Source organism: Pongo abelii, chromosome 9, assembly GCF_028885655.2.
Source record: "Pongo abelii isolate AG06213 chromosome 9, NHGRI_mPonAbe1-v2.0_pri, whole genome shotgun sequence".
NCBI classification, from domain to species: Eukaryota; Metazoa; Chordata; class Mammalia; order Primates; family Hominidae; genus Pongo; species Pongo abelii.
Window position 1 is genome coordinate 3,108,435 of NC_071994.2, and position 24,767 is coordinate 3,133,201.

At 51.2% G+C, this 24,767-nt stretch overlaps 1 protein-coding gene across 6 annotated transcripts in view; it reads right to left on the bottom strand.

Annotated features, from left to right (window-relative positions):
* OSBPL5 (oxysterol binding protein like 5) overlaps positions 1 to 24,767 on the bottom strand; it is a 76,617-nt gene that overhangs the window by 10,705 nt on the left and 41,145 nt on the right. For 4 of the 6 annotated variants that reach the window (XM_063728353.1, XM_063728350.1, XM_063728352.1 and 1 more), the window contains exons 7-14: positions 24,547 to 24,631; positions 12,952 to 13,126; positions 12,442 to 12,634; positions 9,381 to 9,565; positions 8,306 to 8,387; positions 7,245 to 7,343; positions 6,508 to 6,604; positions 5,046 to 5,144 (exon numbers count right to left, since the gene is read on the bottom strand). In XM_063728353.1, the coding sequence (XP_063584423.1) occupies positions 5,046 to 5,144; positions 6,508 to 6,604; positions 7,245 to 7,343; positions 8,306 to 8,387; positions 9,381 to 9,565; positions 12,442 to 12,634; positions 12,952 to 13,126; positions 24,547 to 24,631 (1,015 nt within the window). The remainder of the gene's footprint in view (positions 1 to 5,045; positions 5,145 to 6,507; positions 6,605 to 7,244; positions 7,344 to 8,305; positions 8,388 to 9,380; positions 9,566 to 12,441; positions 12,635 to 12,951; positions 13,127 to 24,546; positions 24,632 to 24,767) is intronic. The other 2 variants (XM_063728351.1, XM_063728354.1) reach the window with 1 other exon arrangement.

Sequence of the window (24,767 nt, forward strand, 5' to 3'; positions counted from 1 at the left end):
AAGGGAGCAGACAGGAGGAGGAGGAGAGGAAAGAGGGGGAAGACGGGAGGAGGAGGAGAGGAAAGAGGGGGAAGACGGGAGGAGGAGAGGAAAGAGGAGGAAGACGGGAGGAGGAGGAGAGGAAAGAGGGGGAAGACGGGAGGAGGAGGAGAGGAAAGGGGGAAGACGGGAGGAGGAGGAGAGGAAAGGGGGGGAAGACGGGAGGAGGAGGAGAGGAAAGAGGGGGAAGACGGGAGGAGGAGGAGAGGAAAGGGGGGGAAGACGGGAGGAGGAGGAGAGGAAAGAGGGGGAAGACGGGAGGAAGAGGAGAGGAAAGAGGGAAGACGGGAGGAGGAGGAGAGGAAAGAGGGAAGACGGGAGGAGGAGGAGAGGAAAGAGGGGGAAGACGGGAGGAGGAGGAGAGGAAAGAGGGGGAAGACGGGAGGAGGAGGAGAGGAAAGGGGGGGAAGACGGGAGGAGGAGGAGAGGAAAGAGGGAAGACGGGAGGAGGAGGAGAGGAAAGGGGGGGAAGACGGGAGGAGGAGGAGAGGAAAGAGGGGGAAGACGGGAGGAGGAGGAGAGGAAAGAGGGGGAAGACGGGAGGAGGAGGAGAGGAAAGAGGGGGAAGACGGGAGGAGGAGGAGAGGAAAGAGGGGGAAGACGGGAGGAGGAGGAGAGGAAAGAGGGGGAAGACGGGAGGAGGAGGAGAGGAAAGGGGGGGAAGACGGGAGGAGGAGGAGAGGAAAGAGGGGGAAGATGGGAGGAGGAGGAGAGGAAAGAGGGGGAAGACGGGAGGAGGAGGAGAGGAAAGAGGGGGAAGATGGGAGGAGGAGGAGAGGAAAGAGGGGGAAGACGGGAGGAGGAGGAGAGGAAAGAGGGAAGACGGGAGGAGGAGGAGAGGAAAGAGGGAAGATGGGAGGAGGAGGAGAGGAAAGGGAGCAGACAGGAGGAGGAGGAGAGGAAAGAGGGGGAAGACGGGAGGAGGAGGAGAGGAAAGAGGGGGAAGATGGGAGGAGGAGGAGAGGAAAGAGGGAGCAGACAGGAGGAGGAGGAGAGGAAAGAGGGGGAAGACGGGAGGAGGAGGAGAGGAAAGAGGGGGAAGATGGGAGGAGGAGGAGAGGAAATGGGGGGAAGACGGGAGGAGGAGGAGAGGAAAGAGGGAAGACGGGAGGAGGAGGAGAGGAAAGGGGGGGAAGACGGGAGGAGGAGGAGAGGAAAGAGGGGGAAGACGGGAGGAGGAGGAGAGGAAAGAGGGGGAAGACGGGAGGAGGAGGAGAGGAAAGAGGGGGAAGACGGGAGGAGGAGGAGAGGAAAGAGGGGGAAGACGGGAGGAGGAGGAGAGGAAAGAGGGGGAAGACGGGAGGAGGAGGAGAGGAAAGGGGGGGAAGACGGGAGGAAGAGGAGAGGAAAGAGGGGGAAGACGGGAGGAGGAGGAGAGGAAAGAGGGGGAAGACGGGAGGAGGAGGAGAGGAAAGAGGGGGAAGATGGGAGGAGGAGGAGAGGAAAGAGGGGGAAGACGGGAGGAGGAGGAGAGGAAAGAGGGAAGACGGGAGGAGGAGGAGAGGAAAGAGGGAAGATGGGAGGAGGAGGAGAGGAAAGGGAGCAGACAGGAGGAGGAGGAGAGGAAAGAGGGGGAAGACGGGAGGAGGAGGAGAGGAAAGAGGGGGAAGATGGGAGGAGGAGGAGAGGAAAGAGGGAGCAGACGGGAGGAGGAGGAGAGGAAAGAGGGGGAAGACGGGAGGAGGAGGAGAGGAAAGGGGGACGATGGGAGGAGGAGGAGAGGAAAGGGGGAAGACGGGAGGAGGAGGAGAAGAAAGAGGGGGAAGACGGGAGGAGGAGGAGAGGAAAGGGGGACGATGGGAGGAGGAGGAGAGGAAAGGGGGAAGACGGGAGGAAGAGGAGAGGAAAGAGGGGGAAGACGGGAGGAGGAGGAGAGGAAAGAGGGGGAAGATGGGAGGAGGAGGAGAGGAAAGAGGGGGAAGATGGGAGGAGGAGGAGAGGAAAGGGGGAGCAGATGGGAGGAGGAGGAGAGGAAAGAGGGGGAAGACGGAAGGAGGAGAGGAAAGGGGGGAAGAGAAAGAGGGGCATTTGTTGATCTGAGATCTTGGTTTCTGAGGTTCCCGTGGGAAGTGGCGGACAGGTCCTTGGGTCAGAGTAACCAGGAGAGATATTTTCCGAGACATTTCCACTAAGCAGGCACTCTCACATGGCTACACCCTCAACAAGAGGAACAGTCGCAGAAAGGCCGTTCATTCCAGAGGGAGAGTCAAGGAAACATTTGTATTGGGCCTGCGCTCCAGGGGTTAAAAAGAAACCCCAGAACTCTCCATGAATGTGTAGAGTACGTTTGGGATTCAAATCTATACTTCCTCTGTGTCCCAGAAACAACCTACTAAGGAAATGTGAGAGCCAACAAAACAATTTCAGCCAACAAAACGAAAACAAACAAACAAAAACCTAGCAAATTAGAATCCCAAGGTTTTACTAAATACAGCCATTCTTTGAATAATTATTGAGCACCTTCAAGGGCAACACTATGGACAGTGGGGACATAGCAGCAAACAAAATAGAATATGAGAATGACCAGATAGAGATGATAAAACAACTATGTTTATTACAATGCTCAAAGATTTATAAGAAAGGATTGCAAACATGACCAAGGAACAACGTATGAATATAAAAAGAACAGGCAAGGCCGAGCGCAGTGGCTCACACCTGTAATCCCAGCACTTTGGGATGCCGAGGCAGGCGGATCACCTGAGGTCAGGAGTTTGAGACCAACCTGGCCAACATGGTGAAACCCTGTCTCTACTAAAAATACAAAAAATTTGCTGGGTGTGGTGGCGGGCGCCTGTAATCCCAGCTACTCAGGAGGCTGAGGCAGGAGAATTGCTTGAACCCAGGTGGTGGAGGTTGCAGTGAGCTGAGATCACGCCATTGCACTCCAGCCTGGGCAACAACAGTGAAACTCCAACTTCGTCTCAAAACAAAAACAAAAACAAAAACAAACAAAGAAAACCGGCAGGTTTGAAATGAAACCAAGTAGAACTTCTCGGGAAACAATATATCAAAATGGAAAACTCAGTGGATGAGTTACACATCAAGATAATTAGAGTTAAAGATACATCTAAATAAATTATCTAGAATGCAAAGAGATAAGAGATATGATGGAAATATTAAGAGAGACAAAGCAGAGGAGGAGATGGTTTAAATTCTGTCTCATTGGAGTTCTAGGAAAAATGGAGAAATCAGGAGTGAGGCACTTAAAAAAATGGCTAAAAATTTCTGGACTTCATCAAAGCCACGAAACCTCAGGTGCAAAGAGTTCAAACAAACAAAAACCCTCAATCAGCACAAATTAAAAAGAAATCCAGATCTATCAAGCCATAAAAAGACATGAAGGATTTTTTTTTTTTTTTTTTTTTTTTTTGAGATGGAGTTTCGCTCTTGTTGCCCAGGCTGGAGTGCAATGACATGATCTCAGCTCACTGCATCCTTCACCTCCCGGGTTCAAGCGATTCTCCTGCCTCAGCCTCCTGAGTAGCTGGGATTACAGGCATGCACCACCACGTCTGGCTAATTTTGTATATTTATTAGAGACAGGGTTTCTCCATGTTGGTCAGGCTGGTCTTAAAATCCCGACCTCAGGTGATCCATTCGCCTCGACCTACCAAAGTGCTGGGATTACAGTTGTGAGCCACTGAGCCCGGCAAGGATTTTTTTTTTTTTTTTTGAGATGTGGTCTCATGCCAGCCCAGGCTGGCATGCACTGGTGCCACGATGGTTCCCCAAAGCCTCTGCCCCCTGGGCTCAGGTTATTCTCCCACTTCAACCTCCCAAGGCTGGGACCACAGGTGCACCACCATGCCTGGCTGATTTTTTGGTACTTTTTGTAGAGACAGGGTTTCGCCATGTTGCCCAGGCTGGTCTTGAACTCTTGGGCTCAAGTGATTCCCCCACCTCTACCTCCCAAAGTGCAGGGATTTATAGGCATGAGCCACCACGCCTGGTGGAGGAATCTTTAAGTGCATATTGCTAAGTGAAAGACGCCAATCTGAAAAGGCTCCACACCATATGATTCCAACTATATGACATTCTGGAAAAAGCCAGGGCCTGGGGGGACCGAGGAATATGTGGCTCCATCTATTCATGTCTAATCATAAGAGATTTTTAGGGTAGTGCAACTATTCTGTGAGATGTGGTAATGGCAGAGACATGTCCTTCTGTATTTATCAAAACCCACAGAATGAGCAACACAAGGAGTGAAAGGGAAGGTGAACTGTGTACTCAGTTAGTAACAATGTATCAGTATTGGCTCATTGATGGTACCAAATGTAGCACCTCAGTGTGAGATGTTAATAACAGGGGAGACTGTGTGTAGGGGACACACAGGAACTCTCTGTACTTCCTGCTCAATTTTTCTGTAAACACAACACTACTGTAAAAAAGAAAGTCTATTAATGAAAAAATAAAAAAGAAATCCAAACTTTGAAACACTATAGCAAGACTACAGGGCACCAAGGCAAGGAAAATATCTTCAAAGCAGCTACAGGGAAAAGCAGATTGTGTAACAAATACGCTGACAGCTGATCATCCCCAACAGCAATGGAAGCCACAAGGCAAGCAAAACGCACATATTCAAAGGGCAGTAAAACAGCATCTACGTGGAATTACCCACCTTCAAAAGTCATGGGCGAGGTTGGGTGCGGTGGCTCATGCCTGTAATCCCAGAACTTTGGGAGGCCGAGGCGGGCGGATCACCTGAGGTCGGGAGTTTGAGACCAGCCTGACCGACATGGTGAAGCCCTGTCTCTACTAAAAATACAAAATTAGCCAGGCATGGTGGCGCATGCCTGTAATCCCAGCTACTTGGAGCCGAGATCACGCCATTGCACTCCAGCCTGGGCAACAAGAGCGAAACTCCATCCCCCCACCACACAAAAAAAGTCATGGGCAAACGAAGGCAAAGTAAAGATACCTTCAAGCAAATAACCAAAGGGTTTTGGCATCTAGCTGCTCTCACAGAGCCTGGCTCTGACCTCGGGGTGGGTGGCTGAGCCTCTCACCTTTGCAGTGGGCATAGGGCATGGTAAGGGTGTAATCCTCGGCTCGGTTCAGGAAGGTGAGCGTGGCTTTGCCATCCAGCAGCGCTGACAGCGAGTTCCCTGCAGAGACAAGAGGCAGCAGGACCAGTGAGTGCGGACAGCCCCTTCACACCTGAGGCCACCCCTAAGTCACAGGGTCTGAGCTCCTTCCAACAGCTGAACACGCTCCTGGCACTTCTAGTGGTGTGACTGTACATGAGTCACTTAACTTCTCTGGGCCTCAGATTCTGTAAAATCCCTGACCAGTGTGCACAGGACATCTGTGCTGAGAGGTTATTTCACCTTTGACTTGTTAGCGGTTTATTGCAGTCACAGAACTGAAGATTCACAGGGTAGAGGCTGCAAACTTTTTCAAACTCGACTGAGCCCTGCTCAGATTTTAAACATCCCTGTGGAGGGGGTGCGCCCTGCTCGGGGCCATGAGTCACAGGTACTGCTGTTGAGGAGAGGACAGAGTTGGAAAAGGTGGGCTGAACCTGAGGGTCGCACCTGGGACCCCCTCCCAGACTTCCACACACCCAGCAGAGAGCCGAGCGCACAGAGGCAACAGGCGCACACCTGCCCATGGATGAAACTGATGAAAAAGGTACAACGGATGGGACGAAATGCAAACGAACACTTTCTGAGCACCCAAGTCTGCCAGGCCCCAGAGCAGTGCAGTCCAATGGGGCTGTCTCTGAAGACCAGAGCTTCCCTCCTGCCTGTCCCACTCTGGGGCCAACACTGAGCCTGTGTGATGTGGCAACAGAGGGACTGCAGTTTCAGTTTCATTTCTTTTTCTTTTCTTTTTTTTTTTTTTTGAGACAGAGTCTCACCCTGTCACCCAGGCTGGAGTACAGTGGCACCATCTTGGCTCACTGCAACCTCCACCTCCCGGGTTCAAGCGATTCCCCTGCCTCAGCCTCCCGAGTAGCTGGGATTACAGGCAGGTGCCACCATGCCCGGCTAATTTTTGTATTTTTAGTAGAGACGGGGTTTCACCATGTTGGCCAGGCTGGTCTCAAACTCCTGACCTCAGGTGATCCACCCACCTTGGCCTCCCAAAGTGCTGGGATTACAGGCGTGAGACACCGCACCCAACCTTAGGTTTCATTTCATTTTAGCCAATTCAAATAGTCATGCAGTGCTCTGGGGCTGCTCAGGCCCAGTCCGCACCTTTCCATGTAGGTGCCCTCTCTCAGTCCTCACAGCGTCCCTACAAAAGGTGCCCACTCTCAGCTCAGGGGAGCTGCGGGCCAGCTCTGCCTGATGGCCGGGTCTGAGCACTTCACCACCTCACCACCACATGGTCTCTGACTACGAGGGGTTGGGAGGGACAGGCACATGGCCCCCACCTGAGATCTTGGTCCACTGGCTCCTGGAGCGCCCCCCGACCATCGCATTTCCCTGAGGCCCCAGGGAGCGCCCGGGGTGACCCCCTCACCATAGAACCTGGACTTGGCTGTGATGCTGCCACTGATGCAGAAGCCGTCCTTGCGGTTGCTGACGTGGAAGGCAGACACGGGCGGGTGGTGGGACACCTGCGTGCAGGGAGGCGGCTCTGTAAACGGCCCCGGAAACAGGTAATCCCAGGAAGCGAGAGCCCAGCTTCCCCCAAAAAACCCCTCCCTGTCCCTGACGCTGCATCCCCTCCCCCGGTCCCAGGATTCGGGTAGGGGCCTTCCTGGCTCTCGCTTACGACGCCTAGGGCAGGTAGGCCTCAGCTGTGGGGTTTGCGGGCCCTGAGTTGCCCCAGAAGGCCCCCTTGGGAGATGGGACACACTGTCCTCTCCCTAGGGAGACACTGTCTGCTGTTACAGTCATGGTGGTGTCTGCACCTTTTGCAAGAATCCCTGTTGGCAGCGGCTGGGTCCACAGCCCTTCCGGTGCACAGGATGTGGGGCCCCCGGGAAGCGGGCCCTCGGGGTCACGCTTGCCCCTGCCTGCTGCCAGGGCCCCGCCCCCACAGAGCCCCGCCCCCACGGAGCCCCGCCCCACAGAGCCCCGCCCCCACGGAGCCCCGCCCCACAGAGCCCCGCCCCCACGGAGCCCCGCCCCACAGAGCCCCGCCCCCACGGAGCCCCGCCCCACAGAGCCCCGCCCCCACGGAGCCCCGCCCCCACAGAGCCCGGCCCCCACAGAGCCCCGCGCCCAGGCTGGGTGCAGCGGAGGTGCTCTTGCCTGCTCTGCTATGTAGAACGTGCGGCTGTCAGTCTGGGGGTGCAACCAGCAGCAGCGGAAGGTCTCCCCCAGGATGGGGTTGTACGGCTTCTTGATTCCCTGCAGACAACAGAGACTTGTGTGAGGAACCAGGTGGGTAAGGGGCCCGCTGTGCAGAGCAGGTGAGGGATGTGGACTGAGGGGCAGCGTGGGTGGGCTACCCGCTGCCTGCTGGCCTGGTTTGCTGCTAGCATCTGGGAACAACACCTCACTTCTGCTTTGTGGGGACTATGCTTTGCCTGTGGCTTACATTCTTGGGGGACAGCCTCAGGGGAATCCTGTCCTCTTCTTAGCTCGGACAGGGGACACGAGAACCTGACCTTGTCACACTCTCCTTGGACCCTGGGTGTAACCTGCACACAGCCTGCTGAAAGCTACGGAAGGCACCGGGCAGTCAGAAGTCCTGCCTCCACCCCAAACCTGCTGTGTGACTCGGGCCATCCTTTCTCCTCCCTGAGCCTCAGTTTCCCCATCTGCACAATGAAGAAGTGGAACCAGGGTCGTGGTTTTCAAACTTGCTTCCCATGGAACCCCAGGGCTCTGTGGTGGGGTCAGGGGAGCTGCGGGCCCTCTCGCTCACTACAACCAGAGCAGCCCTGCTATCATTGGAGGCCTGGGTTTGGGGTTCTAAAAGGGGGTTCCATGGCTAAAAATGTATGAAAACCACAGATCCCAAAGGTACCTTGAGGTTTAAGGTTTCAAGCCCCTTTCTTTTGGCACCATCTGTAACACGGCCTGAGGCTGTTTTCTTGGGGGGTGGGGGAAGGGGTCCAGCTTGGGGCCTTGAGGGATGAGACCACCCTTGGGGGCCTGGCCTGAGCCATCCAGGGCCCCAACTGTGGGAAGTGGGGCCCTGTCCCCCATCACCAAGGACCTGGGCCATCTGTGGGAGTGACCAGGACCCTTCTAAGCCATGTGGGGTAGGGGGTGGCCTGGGGACTCGGGGAAGTGCCAAGGGACGAGGGCTGAGCAGACAGACCCCTGCGCCGCAGCCCCACCCTCCCTGGCTGGCAGGGGCTCACCTTGGGCTTCTTGTAGAAGCCAGACAGGTACCACCGCAGCACCAGCTTCATGCGGCTGTAGGCATCCTCCTCCACAGCAGCCCTGCCATGGGGCAGGAGAACGCTGACCCCAGCTCCGGGGGCCGTGGGCCACCCTCCCTTTCCCTGACCCCTCCCTCCTACCATCCCAACATCCACCCACTCAGCTGGAAACAGGCCGCTTGGCCCAGGCGCTCTGGTCACCCCCAAGCAGGATAATTTTCTCCGGGGGAGTGGGTTCTTCTAATCAGAAAGTGCCAGGGCTGCTCCCACGCTGGGGCAGACAGGACACTGCTGACCTGGGCTGCCAGGGTGCTCCTGTCTCCAGGAAGCCTCCCTGCCCATGTTCTTGTTCCCACCTGCTCCCTCTGCCTGGCTCCTGAGCCTGCAGCCCCCTTCCTGCCTCTGTTGCCCCCTTCCAGTCTCTGCAGCCTCCTTCCAGCCTGCGTACCCCCTTCCAGGCTCTGCTGCCCCCCTTCCAGCCTCTGCAGCCCCCTTCCAGCCTCTGCAGCCCCTTCCTGCCTCTGCAGCCCTCTTCCAGCCTCTGCAGCCCTCTTCCAGCCTCTGCAACCCTCTTCCAGCTCTGCAGCCCCCTTCCAGCCTGTGCAGTCCCTTCCAGCCTCTGCAACCCTCTTCCAGCCTATGCAGCCCCCTGCCAGCCTGCGCAGCCCCCTTCCAGCCTGCGCAGCCCCCTTCCAGCCTGCGCAGCCCCCTTCCAACCTCTGCAGCCCCTTTCCAGCCTGTGCAGTCCCCTTCCTGCCTCTGTAGCCCCCTTCCTGCCTCTGCAGCCCTTCCCATCCAGCTCAAGGGTGCAGGGCTCAGGGTGCATGGCAAGTGCTTGGGACTGACCCCCCTCTCACCACGGATGGCTGGTTCCTCCCAGGCCCATCTTGGAGACAGGGCCCCCTGGGAGGCTACAGCTGCAGGAACAGTGGGCTGAGATCAGCCAGGGGATTCTCTGGAAGCCCCCACAGGGCAGGCAGGGGCTGCGGGGGCTGCAGGGTCTCATGCAGATGCAGGACGAGGTGTGGGGCGCCCCTTCCGGCATGGTGCGCACCTGGAGAGCAGATCTACGTGGTAGAAGTAGTCGGAGAGCTTGTTCAGGAAGGAGCGCGGCTCCAGTACGAATGTGGGTAGCACCACGCGGGACAGGTCCATGCCTGGCCGTAGCTGCTTCAGCAGGGTCCACATCAGACTCTTGTTCTCCTCTGACACTGTCTCCACCTGGGACGCCTCGCCCAGCTGCGGCAGACAGGCTGCAGTCAGGCCCTGCCCGGAGGAGCCGGGAGGAAGGGGTGGCGGGACAGTGGCAGCTCTGGCTGGAGGAGGCTGTACCCGCCACCCCTTCGGGTGTAAACCCCTGGCCTGGCCCCTGTGGCCTCATGAGGCTGACTCAGCCCCATCAGATGTGAACTCTTCCCAATGCGGCTCCACCCCGCCCCTGTCTCTGCTGCTGGCCCAGGGACCCCAAGCCCTGCCCTCCTCAAAGCCCAGGGTGCAGCCTCCCAACACCTGCTGTTGAAACCCGTCTGTGCATCGTGGGACCCCGGGCCCAGGGAACAGAGAGACTGCAGCCCACCCTTTCTTCACAGCTGCCTGGGGAGGCAGGGATTTGGCCTGCTCTTCAGTTTTTTAAAAAAGATTATTGTAACATTTCTTTTTCTGTTTTTGAACTACTTTATTGAGGTATGATTGGTATACAGAAGCCTTCAGATATTGAATGTGGACAACTGGGTAAGTTTGGAGGTAAGCCTGCTCCCGCGAAACCGACACGGGTACATGAACTCACCCCTCCCCTTCCGAAGCCTGTGTGCCCCTCATGAAGGCCCCCTCATCTTCTCCTTTTCTGAGACATCTAACCCTCACCACAGCTCCCGAATACGTGACTTGGGGTGGCAGGGCTCCCCTTACTCCAGACTTGCACCTCACTGCAGCCCCAGGGTACGGGGACACTGGTCCTCCCCCTCCACAGAGGGGACAAGTGACTTGCCCAAGGTCACACAGCTGCTATGCGGCAAAGGTGAGATCTGAACTCAGGGCTCTCTGCATTTTTAGCCCGACGGCAGCTGCCCCAGGGAGGGGGCAAGATGGAGCATGGCCTGTGAGTCCTGCATCAGGATCTCATCCCTGCTGCTGGGACTCCTCAGGCCAACAGCTTCGCCTCTCTGTGCACGCATGGCCACGGACAGATCCTCGTGGCACTGGGCCAGTGGATAGTGTGCGTGGATACCCAGGAGCCATGTCTGACCCCATGAGGGGTCATGGGGAGCCCAGTGCTGTAGCTTTGATTTCCAAGTCAGCTTTGGGGCTTGGAAATCATGGGTAGCTTCGGCTGTCGGGAATCCTCCTGCTCTGTCCATGTGCTCCTGTCCCGTCCTCCTTAACCCTCTCCACCAGGCTTCTGCCCTCTTCTCTACTGAGACTGTCTTGCTGTAGGTCCCCACCACCCCTCACTGGTCCAGCAGCCATCCCTGCTTCTCCTGCTGCTCTACCTCTCAGCCCAGCTGGCTCTGAGACACCTGGGCTCCTGGCTCCTCCCACCTCCCCGTCCCACCTCTATGAAGCCTTATCTGTGCTTGGCTTCTGAAGTTTGGGTGCCCAGGCCCCTTGGCTGCCCGCTCCATGCCCTCTGCCCGGAGCCCCAGGCTTGCACCCGCAGCAGCCCGCCCTGCCTGGCTCACAGCAGTGTCGCTCATCACCATCTGGTTGAGATCTGCCCAATCCACCTTCCGAAATACCCTGAGTCTGCCCACTTCTCCCTTCTCCATCACAGCTGGGTCCAGGGTGTCCTCAGCTTTCTCCTAACAATGGGTCTTCCCTACGGGTGGCCCAGTGTCCACACCCGCCCCTCGGCTGTCCCGAGGCCCTTGCCTAACCCGCCGGTGGCTTCCCCAATACTCTCAGCCTGAGGCCCCCAGGGACCTCAGTCCACTCCCCACAGGCCCATCCTAACCTTCCCATCCCCGCACAGAAGCCTGAGCTCTGTGGGAACAGCAGCCCACAGGGAGGCCATGGTGTTCCACTGAACGTAAGGATTTCACAGACCACGGACGAGCCCACTCTGTCCCCGTGCAGAGCAAGATGCGAACACAACGCTGTCCAAACAACGCTGTCCAAACAACAGCAAGGACCTAATTCCTCTTTCCTGCTGAAACCGGGACTGCCCCTTGCCCTCAGTGACAGCCACGGCCTTGCTCTTGTCTCGCCTCCCGGATGAGAATGACAAGATCCCAGATCACAGAGCCCCCTGTTCCTGACAGCCCCCACCCCAGAGTGCAGCTCCCACCCCAGAGCCCAGCTTCCTCAGCCTGCACCCATCACCCAGCGGAAGCTTAGATCCTGTGATTCCTTCCGGACTCCCCTTCCTGAGGCGCCCCACGGTGCCCAGGGCCACGTGAGCTCTCTCCAGCTGCGGGGAGTCAGCTGCCCTGGCTGTTCATCTGCAGGCATGCTCTGGGGACACTGCTGCCCACCGCCTGCCCCCTGCCTTGAGCTTGTGCGCTGGTGGTCCCTCTTCTTGGAATGCCATCCTCCCTCCCGTCACTCACATCTTCAGAAAGAGCCCATGGCCCGGCTTGCCTCCCTCACCCGCTCCCCAACCTCCTCTCGTGTTTGTGAGTTTATCGTCTATGTTTCCTGCTGCCCATACACTGGGGGCCCAGGGCCCAGGTCTGTCTTGTTCACGGCTCTCCCAGGGCCCCAGGTGAGCACCAGGTGTGCAGGTGCCTGTGAGCATGGGACTCAGGTTTTGCACGCCCTCCCGTGCGCTCCTCCAGGAAGTGGGGCCGCCCACCAGATGGGGCCAAGGGCCCCTCCTGAGCCTCCTGTTCTCCCATCAGCGCATTCCAGCCTGAGGAGGGAGTTGCTTGTTTGCAGCGAACCCCTGCCCCATCCCCGCATCTGCACCCCAGCCAGCCAGTGGGGCAGCCTCTTTGGAAGAGGGGAGGAGCCTATTTCCCTAAAAGACAGCTCCTGGACTCACTGCCAAGTGATGGGGACAAAAGCCACCCGCTGGGCCCTGCGTGCTCCCTCCAGGATGAGGCATGGCTACCTCTGCTTCCAGAATGAGGGGCTGAGGCAGGGGAGACGCGTGGGGCTCCTGGCTGGGGGGCTCTCACCTCCCCCAGCTCCTCCCGGACCTGCTCCACATATGTGGTCCCTCTCCGCGCCGGGGCCCCAGGGGTCTCTGACTGGTCGCTGCCACTCTCTGTCTTCCGGCTATGGTCCTGGGTCTCGGCATCTGACTCCTCAGGGTTCTCTCTCTCCGACTTGTCTGAGAATGCGTCGTTCTCCAGGGAAGACCCGTTCAGTCTGGAAGGTGGATGGTGTCAGTGGGTCCCTGTCACAGGTGAGACCCCAGCACACCCCTCTGGGCCGCCCACCCCTCGCTGCTCCGCACTTCACATATGTTCCTGCCTGTCATCACCTCCACAACCCACGTTTGACACAATCAGCCCCGTTTTATAGAGGAAGAAACCGAGGCTCCCAGGGCACACTGCAGCGAACAAGTCCCTTCCTGCAACCTGCAGCCCACCAGAGCACAGGCTGGGGCCGTCCTCTCCACTCTTCCTCGCCTACAAGGAGACCCCATGAATCAGCACCACCCCCTGCGCCCTCGCCCCACTCACGGGAACAGGTCTTGGTCTGGGTGGATGGTGGCTGAGGCTGGCAGCCCGCAGAGCAATGAGGGTGATGCGTCTGGCGAGGTCCCTGGCTCCCCGTCTCGGCCTGGCTTGCAGGAGCCCAGTCTCAGCAGGCTAGAACAGCGTAGGGCCAGCTCCAGGGCATCTAGCCAGCAGCGACCTGTGTGGCACATGGGGTGAGCAGGCCCCACCCCCACCTCTCTATATCCCCCATACCCCAAGGAGCCACCAGAAGGCTCCTCCTTACTCTCACTCTTCAGGGACCCACCCCTGGCCCTGCCCCAGCAGGGACATGCCCTCCCTTCCTGCCCTCACATCCAGCTGCAGATTGTGTGGAGGCAGACATCGGGAACCCCTGAGGATGGAGGACTTCCCGAGCAGGCAGACCCGGCCTAGGGACAGGTGTGCCAGGGGAGGCAGCCCTGCAGAGGCACCTGGGGATGCTCACAGCACGTCCCCACACACCTCCACCACCCACATCGCTGACGAGGGGCCGGCGTAAGTGACCCCTGCAGGTCACAAACCCAGAACACTCGGAACCAGCCTCCCACCCTGACAGGTTTCTGCAGGTGGAGTCAGGGAGGAGGGTCCTCCCTCACTGGGAAGCACTGGTCAGGGTGCCGGGAGCTCTTGCCGGCCTGGAGTCCAGGGAGGAGGGTGAAGAAGGCTGAGGAGGGGCTTGCACACCAGGGAGGAGCCCTGTCTGAGGCCGCCCAGAGGCTCTGTGGGCAGCGGTGGAGCGGGAGCCAGTCGACAGCTGGGCGCCTCCGAGCCCCACTCTGGGCCCTGTGCCCTGCTGCCTTCCTAAGCAGGGTGACAGCACCACCCAAGGGTCCTCCTGTGGGGCATGTGTCCACCTGGGTGACACCGATGTCCTGGTGTGATCACTAACAGCGGCCCCCGCACTCAGAAGAGCATCTTGTGGTGGCCTGTGACAGGTCACACTATTAATAAGTGTTTTTTTTTGTTTGTTTTTTGAGATGGGGTTTTGCTCGTTGCCCAGATTAGAGCACAATGGCGTGATCTCAGCTCACCACAACCTCTGCCTCCCGGGTTCAAGCAATTTTCCTGCCTCAGCCTCCTGAGTAGCTGGGATTACAGCCATGCACTACCACACCCGGCTAATTTTGTATTTTTAGTAGAGACAGGGTTTCCTCATGTTGGTCAGGCTGGTCTCGAACTTCCGACCTCAGGTGATCTGCCTGCCTCGGCCTCCCAAAGTGCTGGGATTGCAGGTGTGAGCCACCACATCGGCTCAATAAGTGTGTTTTTTGTTTTTTTTGTTGTTGTTGTTTTGAGATGGAGTCTCGCTCTGTCACCCAGGCTGGAGTGCAGTGGGGTGATCTCAGCTCGCTGCAGCCTCCAGGTTCAAGTGATTCTCCTGCCTCAGCCTCCCAAGTAGCTGGGATGACAGGTGCCTGCCTGTAATTTTTTTGTATTTTTAGTAGAGATGGGGTTTCACCATGTTGGCCAGGCTGGTCTCAACTTCTGGGCCTCAAGTGATCTGCCTCGGCCTCCCAAAGTGCTGGGATTATAGGTGTGAGCCACTGCGCCTGGGCTGTTAATAAGTGTTATTCAAAGAAAGGCTCCTGGGGTCATGTCAGGTGGGCAGATGGGGCTGAAGAGCATTGAAGGCGGTTCTGTGCCTCTCTGAACCTCTGCCTTTTTGAGCTCCTGGAGACAGTGAGTTTCTCTCCCTCACTTCGAGATCCATGAAATCCTGCTCTTCGTGGAGCATCTCAGGGTCCAGTGTAGGGAGGGGCCTGCCTAGACAGTGGCTCCTGGGTCTCTAGAGCTGCCCTTCTCGTTGGGTTGGGGGGATATCTGGGATCCTGCTGGTTCCACTGCAGGCTTGGTTGGTGCCAGAGCGGCCAAGCCTGGGTTGAACACCAGGGTTGGGGGAGGGATGGCAGTGGCTGGTGGTGGGGAGCTGGAGGGGTCACAACTGCCGAGTTGGCCCCAGGGCCTGAACACGTGTGCTTTGTAGCTGCCACAAAGGACTAGACATCCTGAATATTATGCATCCTTCGAAGCTCATTCCGAGACCTCTTCCTCCTCTTCCTGGAAGCCCACCCTGATACCCACAGGGGCTGCAGACACCTCTCCTCCCGAATGGTGGCCCCTACCCTATCAGGGGCTCAGCTCACGCCTCAGCCCAACCTGCCTTATCTGATGGTTGGTTATCCACCTCACCCAGGAGCACAGAGGCTGTGGGCTGCCCTGTCCATCCCAGGGCCTGCATGGGACCTGGCAGAGTGGGGGACTCAGGATGGCCCAGGAGGGAGCACGGATGTGGCATCTGACCACCAGGGGTGATGTGGCACTGAGACTCCAACCTGAGAGGCACCGGAGCCCCGTGGTCAAGGTCAGGCTGCTTTAGGTCTGCACCACTGGTGGCATGGGAGCCCCTCACCCCACTGCTCTGGGAGGCATCACCCTGGGGTTAGAGGAGATGGAGCAACTGCATTTACCCAGAGCAGCCACTGGAGGGCGCGGTGGGGGTAGGGCCCCAACCTCAGGTTAGAGGGAGGAACAGCCAAGAGGGAATCCCTCCAGGCACAGGATCATTGCAGTCACAGCTGCCTGAGCGGCCACTCAGGGAACAGCAACAGTGTGCAATGCATTTGGGAGTCAGGGAAATTCGCATTCTAGCACTTTCTTGCTGGCAGTTTGCCTGTGCCTCAGTTTCCTGATCTGTCTAATGTGGATGATAACAGTAGAACCTGTTGGTTCAATGGTGCCTGGTGTGAAAGAAAAATCTTGGGCCCCTCAAATCACTAAGCTAAAGGGAAAAATGCAAGCTGGGAACGGCTTAGGGCCAACCTGACTCCCATTCTATTCCAAGTCACCCCTCTGCTCACTGAGATAAATGCATATCTCATTGTCTCCTTTGGAGAAGCTAATCAGAAATTCAAAAAAATGCAGCCATCTTTCTCTTACCTACCTATGACCTAGAAGCCCCTCCCCGCTTGAAGTTGTCCCACCTTTCCAGACCAAACCAATGTTCATCTTACATATGTTGGTTAATGTCTCATGTCTCCCTAAAACCAAACTGTGCTCTGACCACCTTGGGCACGTCGTCAGGACCTCCCGAGGCTGTGTCACAGGTGGGCGTCCTCAACCTTGGCAAAATAAACTTTCTAAATTAACTGAGACCTGTCTCAGATTTTCAGGGTTCACATTTTGGTAACCACGGAGGGATTCTGAATGGAGATGCCCCTGACTTTTCACAAGTTTCCTATTGGTGCTTGGTACCAGCTTGAGCTAACTTCATGGCTCAAACCAATAAGACAATTTGCTGAGGCCTGAAAGCACCTCCCTACCGCGCCGCCGCACCCCCCCTGCCCCCCGCAGAGAATCCCTGATCTCTCAAAATTTGGTCAAGATCTAAAGTTTATTTTGCTTTACAACTTCTCTTTTTGGAGTTTTACTTGCTTCCAATACAAGGAAGGCAAGTTTTCCCTGCTTCCATGATGATGGAAGGCAGGTAACTCCTTTATGGAGTTTGAGCTCACTTCCAACAGGGAAGATGAATTTGTTTTTTCCTGCTCCTAGGATGGTGGAGATCTTAGTTTTCAGCCTGAGACCCATCCCTAGGGAAGTAACTGAATTGTGGTTTGTCTTGGCTAAAGTTAAGATTAACAACCAGGTGGTCTTAATTTCTCCTTACCATTAGAGCGCTCAGTGATCACATAAGTTGTGCGATTGTTTGTTTTCCTTAACTGTTTTTTTGTTGTTTATTGTTTCTGTTTTTGTTGCTTTGGTCTTTTTCCCATTGACCTCTATCTGGCTTGATCAAATCCGAAGGAAGTTCCGAATTACGGGGAACAAGGCCTCTGAAGTGGCTAAATTCCCCTCCCCACACCCACACACAATGGTGGCGTGATGGGGGGAGACAAATGGCCACAGCAAAAGGAAAAAAAAAGATTTTGATTTTGACTACTAAGGGGCTTTATTGATATAACAAGACCACATTTTCACTAGCCAGGACAAACTGAAAGAGTAATGACTGTACTTCTGTGTCCTCGTTGAAATTTGTCCTAGTTGAAATATGGAATGAGATTTAAAAAGATTTTTTCAAAGAAGCTCAATGGTTAAAAGTCAGCTTAATGAAAAGCTAACATCCAAGCTGTGTGTGTGTGTGTGTGTGCGCATATGTGTGTGTGTGCATGTGTGTGTTTGTATTTAAGAGACCTTCATGTTTTTGTTTTTGTTTTTCTCCTAGGACCTTGTCTTTTTTTGAGCAAAAGGTTTTTTTCTTCTCAGTTGACTGAATTCTGTTCCTTGATTTACTTCTGCTGCCTCTCCTTTCTCTTGCACCCTCTGCCACATGGGGGACCTAAAATAGTTTATAGTAGCCTGGGGTTCCTTAAAGAAAATGGAGAGGGTGCCAGACTCCCTTTGGGGGAGAAACTTGTTTTTTCTTATGAAACCTCAAGCATGTAAACAGACAAGTTTGTCTCAGCTCTTAAACTGCTTACTTTTGTATTGTGTAAACTGTTTTGTGTTTTCTTTTTCTTTTTTTTTTTTTTTTGACTAAAGTAGTTATTGCAACAGTGGTTACTCTTGGGCTTTTAAGGAAGAGTGTGGTTTAGACACTTAGAAATGTCTTTGTTTAAAAAAAATTTTTAAGTGCACTATAAAAGCATCATGTGGTCTAACCTGATAATAATTCTCCCTTTTTGGAGACCCAGGATTCAGTGTGGGCTCTGCTCAGAGCTCAGAGAGCCACTTAAATGACAGGTAGTCCCTACTAAATAAAGTTGGTCTCCTTATGCAATCCTATGATGGATTTCTATTATTTTGTTTGATTTGGCATCCATCTTTAGTCTCCCTCTAGCACCACCAGACTTTTTTTCTCTGTACCTTATGATGCAAATTTTGCTATTTGATTTTCACCTGAGTTGTTTCCCTTAATATGCAAATTTAAGGCTACTTAGCTGACAATTGCCTAGGGCTGTGAAACAGGTTATCAAGAATCTGAAAGTCTAAGATAGGAAAAAAAGTTTTTATAAACCTATGAGATGTACTTCTATTGGCATGCCTAATAAGTCTATGTATTTATGTGTTGTGTACACAATGTTTCACTACTGAAAATATATAAAAGGGCTCTAATTGATTGGCTGAAGAAAATAAATGCACTTGAATCAAATACTTGATCAGGAAAAAAGAAAAGATGAGTCAAATGCTTTTTCAAGTTTATGTAACTTAAGTAAAATCTTTAATAAATAAGCTAGCTTTAAAATTATTGGTAAAGTAATATTAGAAATGTCTTAAGAATTGCCAGCACATATTTTTGTTTGCATTTATTAATCAAGCAATTTCATACTTATCCCTGCCAAATACCATAAGGTGTCAAAATTTGGCATAGGAGTTACGAAACTATAAACCCAGCCCAAGACAGAATGATCTTTGCTTGTGTAATCTTTAATAATGCCTGTAATCTCAGCACTTTGGGAGGCTGAGGTGGGTGGATCACGAAGTCAGAAGTTCAAGACCAGTCTGGCCAATATAGTGAAACCCCATCTCTACTAAAAATACAAAAATTAGCCAGGCGTGGTGGCAGGCGCCTGTAATCCCAGCTACTCGTGAGGCCGAGGCAGGAGAATCGCTTGACCTGGGAGGCAGAGGTAACAGTGAGCCAAGATCGCGCCACTGCACTCCAGCCCGGGAGACTAGAGCAAGACTCCGTCTCAAAAAAAAAAAAAAAAAAAATAAACATTTATATTAGTTTAATAAAAATAGCTATATCTTAAATTTAGTGTGATTACCATAACTTCTAATCTGGTGGCTTTAGGTAGTCTAGTCCACAGGCAGTAAGGTTTATTTTGAGAAAGACTGTTACAGTCTTTGTTTCAGCTAAACTATAAACTAAGTTCCTTCCAAAGTTAGTTTGACCTATGCCCAGGAATGAACAAGGATAGCTTGGAGGTTAGAAACAAGATGGAGTCAGTTAGGTCAAATCTCTTTCACTGTCTCAGCTATAATTTTGCAGTGGCGTTTCCATAATTTAAATAATGACAACTGCAGTTTTTATAAATAATCTAGGTAAAAGATTAAAATAATTAGGTAAATGTAATAGGACAAATACTTGTAGACAAACTCATCATAATTTAGAATTTAAAGTTACATTAAATAAGATATTTCACTATTTGGATATTTTCCAATAAAAATATATTTGTAGGAAAATAAAAAAAAGCATGTCCTTTTAAAAAGGTGAACAATTTTTGCCTAATTCAAAGCTTATTTAAAGGTCATGTATAAAACAAGGTAAAAGGAACCAGGAAATAAAAGAGTAAAAGAGATGTAAAGAAAGTTATAAAAAAGTTTTTTTTGGTGGGGGGTAAGAAAGCTTAAAGAGAAATAATTTCATATGAGAAAAAATCTTGTATGGTAAATTTAGTCCTAGAGTAAAATGACTGGTTGTTTAAGAAAGAGGGATGTTCAGGACAAACCAGAAAGTCCAAGCATGTCATGAATGGTCTATGGAAGTCACAATAAGAGGATCTATTAAAAAAAAACAAAACCTTTTATATGATCAAGTTGTCTATGACTAAAGGGAAATTATAATGGTCTTTCTAGAGATTGCATTTGATGTAAAAAAACAGTTATAGACTAAAGAATTGGTTAGAACAATGACATTTTCTTTTTCTTTTTCTTTTTTTAGACAGAGTCTTGCTCCGTTGCCCAGGCTGGAGTGCAGTGGCATGATCTTGGCTCACTGCAAGCTCCACCTCCCGGGTTCACACCATTCTCCTGCCCCAGCCTCCTGAGTAGCTGGGACTACAGGCGCTCGCCGCCGCGCCCGGCTAATTTTTTTTTTTGTATTTTTAGTAGAGATGGGGTTTTACCGTGTTAGCCAGGATGGTCTTGATCTCCTGACCTCGTGATCTTCCCGCCTTGGCCTCCCAAAAGTGCTGAGATTACAGGCGTGAGCCACCACACCTGGCTGACATTTTCTTAAGGGGTTGATTGAATCAATTATAAGATATTTTAATTTTTTAATTTTAACCCAAAGTTCAACTTTCATTGCATCTTGCCAGTTTCAGTTTTCTCTTCCCTCTTAAAAGGAACAAAATAGTAACACTTCCCTTCAACTTATTTTCAGCTCATGTAAGTTTTGTTTTCCTCCTCAGGTTCTGTTGTTTTTTTTTGTGTGTGTGTGGCCTGATGCTAACAATGTTTTCTTAAAGAAAATGTTTTCTTCTAACATAATATTCTATACACTGCAGAAGGTATTTTCTTTTGCCTTTTGGTAAGTGGCCTAACAGATTTTAGGTTTTATCAAAATAATTCATATGCCATTATTATTAAGTTTGGTTTGCTTAGGAAAAACTGAGATTAAAATTTTTTTTTAATCAAGGTTATTCTGTCCTTATATCTTCTTGTATGTGCTTTTAAAGTCCTTGTGACATTGAGTTACAGGGATTTGACTCATGGTCTAAAAAGAACACGAAGTCCTACTAAATTTTAAACACTGACAGCAATTAAAGCTTCATCTTCAGGCCCGGTAGAAGATGCCAATCAAAATAAACCACATTCCTGAGACACAGAAATTAAAGCTGTTCAACTCCTCAAGGCCCAGAGACTATCCCAGAAGAGATAGACATGTGAGATTGTAAGGGCTGACTTTCAGAGATAAAGTAAGTTCAGTTTCTCTATAAATTAATCATTAATGTCAAAGGCACACTGATGCAAGACTAGCATATGGGCCCCTGTGTCAGATTAACAAGGTTTTCTTGAAACAATAACTGACTCCTTAATAAAGGCTATAAAGGTTTATGGAAGTTATATCTTATGATCAAGATGAAAATTTTATAGATTGTAATTTTGGAAAACAATTTAATTGGCTTCATGATATTAGAGCTTATTGTTTGGAAAACTAAGTCTCCTGTCTCAAAGAATGAAGGTTTTTGCCTTTTTTTTTTTTTTAAATCCTTGAGGTATTACTTTGTTCAAATGAGTGAATTATTTTACAATGACTTGTAATCCTACTTTGTAATATCAAGTGTTTTAAACCTTTAATATTTGACAAACTTTCCAAAATCAAATTATAAATTATGACTTTTTCTAACCTAATCCTTTAAGATATTATTAATAGGTTCCCTAAAGTCCAAAAACGACATATTTGGCTTATTTGGTATAAAAATTATACAGGAAGCAGTGTCAAATATAAAATGGTGTTTGGTTTTCTTTGGGCTGTATTTGTATAAATATGTTATTGGTATGTGTTCCAAAATTATGGGAAACTCCTATAATTATGATATGACCTAATGTACATTATCAGTAATAATTATAATTGTTATGTTAAATTATTTTGTACCACAGAAGTAACAAATTTCCTTGTCAATTGTGTCTTTGTCTATGGCTGCCCTAAAACTTTTTGTCATCCACAAACAATCGTTGTCTTGTTTTGATCCTCTTTAGAAGGTGGTTTTATAATCAGCTATAAAACTCTAACAGGTGCTCTTGAATGCTGGTTTCTGATAACTTTAGAGACTGTGACATCAGAATAGAGGAAAAACTTTCAGGGCTCATGTAGAGCTGAAATGTTCATAAATATCAAGCAGAACAGGAATTAACTGCATGGACTAAACTAATAGAAGTGTGAAGTAATCGCCAGGTGTGGTGGCTCATGCCTGTAATCCCAGCACTTTGGGAGGCTGAGGTGGGTGGATCACTTGAGGTCAGGAGTTCGAAACCAGCCTGGCGAACATGGCAAAACCCCATCTCTACTAAAAGTACAAAAATTAGCTGGGCATGGTGGCGGATGCCTGTAATCCCAGCTACTCAGGAGGCTGAGGCAGGAGAATCGCTTGAACCCGGGAGATGGAGGTTGCAGTGAGCCGAGATGGCGCCACTGCACTCCAGCCTGGGCAACAGAGTGAGACTCCATCACACACAAAAAAAAAAAAAAAAAAAAGAAGTGTGAAGTAATCTTCTTGACTTTTTGCTTAAAACATTGCGGATCCTTTGTTTTGTTTTTCAGAGTCAAGAAAACTTTAAGCTATTTACAGCTTTTAACAATTGAGTAAAGTATACTCCTATGAACAAAATTTGGAGCGTATTTGTTTCTCTCTACCTAATTTTTATAGAATTTGAAAACTATCTGTGAGTATTAGTTACTTATGACAATACAGTTATTTGCATAAGTGCAGTAAGAATCTGTTTTCATTTGTAACAGGACACAATTGGAGAAATTGGTTATTTTACCAAGGCTTTGCCTGGAATGATGTGCTTTCCTTTAAGGACTGAAACTTGACTTATGGAGCCAATGAAAGCCCCTTGGAAAAACTGGCCTCATATCTCATCTACACAGTCCCTGTACAGGGTTCCTGACCTGTGGTAAGTAAAGAATGTCACTTTCTGACAGGCCCAGGAGCTCCAAATTTATCTTGGAACCTCAAGAAGATAATAATTCACCCAACTTATAGGCATTTAATGGTACAAATCTATGACTGGGCTCAGCTTTAAAAAAGTCTTATCTGAGATTCCTTCTATGGAACAAAGTTCCATCAAAGACAATTTAAAAGCCTATGTAAAAAATAATTACTCTTGCTGCACTGTATATAAATAATTAGTCCAAGTATAATAAAGCAAACCAGTCCTACCATGACTCGTCCTTAGTTAAAATAGGAAACTGGAGAGAAAAAATTATGTTTCAAAAACTATAGTACAGCTGTTGTTAGATTCTAGTCTTCCCTAATGTTTTTCAATTTTTGTTATTTTCTACACTTTGGATGAAATTCTAATTTTTGTTGGCTACAAGTCTTCAAAATAATGTTTTCAATTTTTTTCCTTCATTTTTTCCTAATTTGGAGTCACTGAAGACTAAGCTGTGCTTTCTTAAAGCCCTGCAAACTTAAACTTCAGAAGAAAATAACAGCAACCTACTTACATACATAAGCCACTTTCATGCCTGCCTACTGACGTATGGACTTCAGAGAAATGTGGCCTATACCAGTTTCCCAGGCTTGTTCTTTCGTTTGTTGTTGTTTTTCTCCCTTCCTCCCACTATTTTCTCCTCACAGGACATGAGACTTCACAACCTTCTAAAAATGAGCTTTCCTAACAACTTGGGACCGACCTGTGTAGGAATAAACCATCCTAGCCATGAGAGATCAGGTGGAACCTGAGATGAGAGACTTGTTTTCTTCTAAAATGCTTTCTCCAAAAGATTTTTAAAAAGGGGGGAAATGTGAAAGGAAAATATCTTGGGCTCCCCAAATCACGCAACTAAAGGGAAAAGTCAAGCTGGGCACTGCTTGGGGCCAACCTGCCCCCCCATTCTATTCAAAGTCACCCCCCTGCTCACTGAGATAAATACATATCTGATTGCCTCCTTTGGAGAGGCTCATCAGAAACTCAAAGGAATGCAACCATTTGTCTCTAATCTACCTATGATCTGGAAGCCCCCTCCCTGCTTTGATTGTCTCGCCTTTCCAGACCGAACCAATGTTCATCTTGCACGTGTTGATTGATGTCTCGTGTCTCCCTAAAATGTATAAAACCAAACTGTGCGCTGACCACCTTGGGCAGATGTCATCAGGACCTCCTGAGGCTGTGTCACAGGCGTGGCCTCAACCTTGGCAAAATAAACTATATAGTTTTTTTTTTTTTTTGAGATGGAGTCTCCCTCTGTCACCCAGGCTGGAGTGCAGTAGTGTGATCTTGGCTCACTGCAACCTCTGCCTCCTGGGTTCAAGCGATTCTCCTGCCTCAGCCTCCTGAGTAGTTGGGATCACGGGCACCCACCACCATGCCCAGCTAATTTTGTATTTTTAGTAGAGACAGGGTTTCTCCATGTTGATCAGGCTGGTCAAACTCCTGACCTCAGGTGATCCACCTGCCTTGGCCTCCCAAAGTGCTGGGATTACAGGTGTGAGCCACTGCACCTGGCCTGGCAAAATAAGCTTTCTAAATTAACTGAGACCTGTCTCAGATGTTTGGGGTTCACACTGGCATGTGGTTGGAGCTCAGTAATTGTTATATGGGTGCTCTTATAAGGTCACTGGGTTCTCATAACATTGGGGTGACAGGTTTTTTTTTTTTTTTTTTTTAAGATGGACTTTTGCTCTTGTCGCCCAGGCTGTAGTGCAATGGCATGATCTTGGATCGCTGCAACTTCCACCTCCCAGGTTCAAGCAATCCTCCTGTCTCAGTCTCCCAAGTAGCTGGCATTACAGGCGCCTGCCACCACGCCTGGCTAATTTTTGTATTTTTTAGTAGAGTCGGGGTTTCACCATGTTGGCCAGGCTGGTCCTGAACTCCTGACCTCAAGTAATCTATCTGCCTTGGCTTCCCAAAGTGCTGGGATTACAGATGTGAGCCACCACGCCTGGCCTTTGACAGATGGTATTTTAATGTCACATTTTACTCATGGGGAAACTGAGGCTAGGCATGGGGGCTCTGTGAGTGCAGGCCTGACTCTAAGCTGGGTTCATCCTGGCCAGACTTCAGGCTGCCGCCAGGCAGTAGAAGGGACTGAACTGGGGCCACCTGTACCTGGGCTACAACCTCCAAAGGGGGCCCACTTCAGGTGGGGGCACTGGGGAGATGCACAAGCTGGTAGGGACTCACCATCTGACTCGGAGGCGGCCCTGAAGATCAGGTAGCTGCTGGGCAGGGGCTGTGTGATGGAGCCCACGCTCTCACCTTTGGGGCCCTGGAGAGAGAGAGATCTGGGTGTCACCCGAGGCCACACCCAGGGCCAGCTGCACAGACAGGTCAGGCAGAACCATGTGGACTCACACCCGGGACCACCTGGACACCCCCAGGCCACAGGGCCACCAGGTGGGGCC